This window comes from Chlamydomonas reinhardtii, chromosome 9 (assembly GCF_000002595.2).
Source record: "Chlamydomonas reinhardtii strain CC-503 cw92 mt+ chromosome 9, whole genome shotgun sequence".
In the NCBI taxonomy this organism is placed as follows: Eukaryota; Viridiplantae; Chlorophyta; class Chlorophyceae; order Chlamydomonadales; family Chlamydomonadaceae; genus Chlamydomonas; species Chlamydomonas reinhardtii.
The window spans coordinates 6265723-6267450 of record NC_057012.1 but is presented as its reverse complement, the minus strand read 5'-3'; the positions used below and the strand labels follow the sequence as shown (position 1 = coordinate 6267450).

The window sequence follows — 1728 nt, the reverse complement described above, 5'->3', positions numbered from 1 at the left end:
CCCACACGCCTCCGCACCCACCTGAGCTACTTCAGCTACTTGCTTCCCTTACCCTGTCACGCCGCCTGCCACCCACCCACCCACCCACCCACCCACCCACCCACCCACTCACCCACCCACCCACCCACGCCTCCGCCTCCCACCACCCACCACCCACCCACTCACCCACCCACCCACCCACGCCTCCGCCTCCCACCACCCACCACCCACCCACTCACTCACCCACTCACTCACCTACCCACCCACCCACCCACGCCACCTCCTACCCACTCACTCACCCACCCACCCACCCACCCACCCACGCCTCCGCCTCCCACCACCCACCACACACCCACTCACTCACCCACTCACTCACCCACCCACCCACCCACCCACGCCACCTCCTACCCACCCACCCACCCACCCACGCCACCTCCTACCCACCCACCCACCCACCCACGCCACCTCCTACCCACCCACCCCCCACCCACACGCCTCCGCCCCCGCCTCCACCTGGTCGTATCTGAGCTCCCGGTGCTCGGCCAGGTGCGGGTTGGCCGCCGCCGCCGCCGCGCTGGCCTCGCGCGCGCCCCTGTCACCGCCGCCTCCTCCCCCCGCCCCTGCCCGGCTGCTGAAGTCGGGCATGCGGCCCTCGTAAGGCACCCCCAGCATGGCCGCCTCCATCATGCGAGCCTCCTCCAGCTCGGCGCGGCTCATGCCTGTGTGACACACGCACACACACAGGGTGCAATGTGTTTTCCTTGTGCTCTTCAACACCAGGGCAAGATACGAACAAACATTTGTTCCGCACACGCACACAGACATGCAGATATGCAAAACGTACAATATTACCTCACACGAACACATACACATACACATACATAAACGCGCACGCACCTTCCGGCAGCTCCAGATCATCGAGGTCATCTGGCCCCGCCGCCGCATGCCCGCCCTGACCTGCGCCGCCGCCTCCTCCCCCTGAACCGCCGCCACCGCCTGCCCCGCTGCCACTGCCGCCGCCGCCGCCGCCTCGCCGCACCTCCACCCGCCGCCGCGGCGCCGGCCCGCGGCCCGCCGTGCCGGCGGGCGTGCCAAACCCAAACCCGTCCTCCCCGCCCACCGGGCCGCCCACCCCCATGTCCTCATCCTCGTCCTCCGCCACGCCGTACGCCCCCGTGCCCTGCTGCCGGTGGCGGCCGCCGCCGGGCCGCGACCCCGCCAGGCCGCCCGGGAAACCAGGCGGCAGCATGCCTGTGTGCGTGTGTGTATGTGTACGTGTGTGTGTGCGTGTGTGCGTGTGTGCGTATGCGTGTGTTAAAGAGCACAAGGAAAACAAAGCATGTGTGTTAGGACTTGAGGGTATGTGAAGGGAGGGCGAAGGCGCGGGTGCTGTGTGCACGTCGTGGCCGGGTGGGTGTCCGCCCCAGCCCGTCACAAAGTGAGCAGCTAACCCAACACCAACACCAACACCCACACCAACACCAGCCCCGCCACCGTCTGCCCCACCCCGCCCCGCACCATCTACCCCACCCCTTCCAACACCAGCCCCACCCAACCGCCCCCCATCACCCACTTCACCACCAATCCCACGCACGCACCCGGTGGGAACATGCCGGCGCCACCCATCCCCCAATGCCGCCACCAACCACAACACCCACCCGGTGGGGAACATGCCGCCGGGGAACATGGACGGCAGGCCGCCCGGACCAAGCCCCAGCCCCGCGAGGCAGGGCCGGGTAGCCCGGGAGG

At 69.0% G+C, this 1728-nt stretch overlaps 1 protein-coding gene across 1 annotated transcript in view; it reads right to left on the bottom strand.

Annotated features, from left to right (window-relative positions):
• Positions 1-414: 414 nt before the first annotated feature.
• The window catches only part of CHLRE_09g406416v5 (uncharacterized protein), a 4172-nt gene continuing 2858 nt past the window's right edge, over positions 415-1728 (bottom strand). The window contains exons 6-7 of the mRNA XM_043066174.1: positions 877-1230; positions 415-698 (exon numbers count right to left, since the gene is read on the bottom strand). Of these exons, the coding sequence (XP_042921470.1) occupies positions 448-698; positions 877-1230 (605 nt within the window). The 3' untranslated portion in view covers positions 415-447. The remainder of the gene's footprint in view (positions 699-876; positions 1231-1728) is intronic.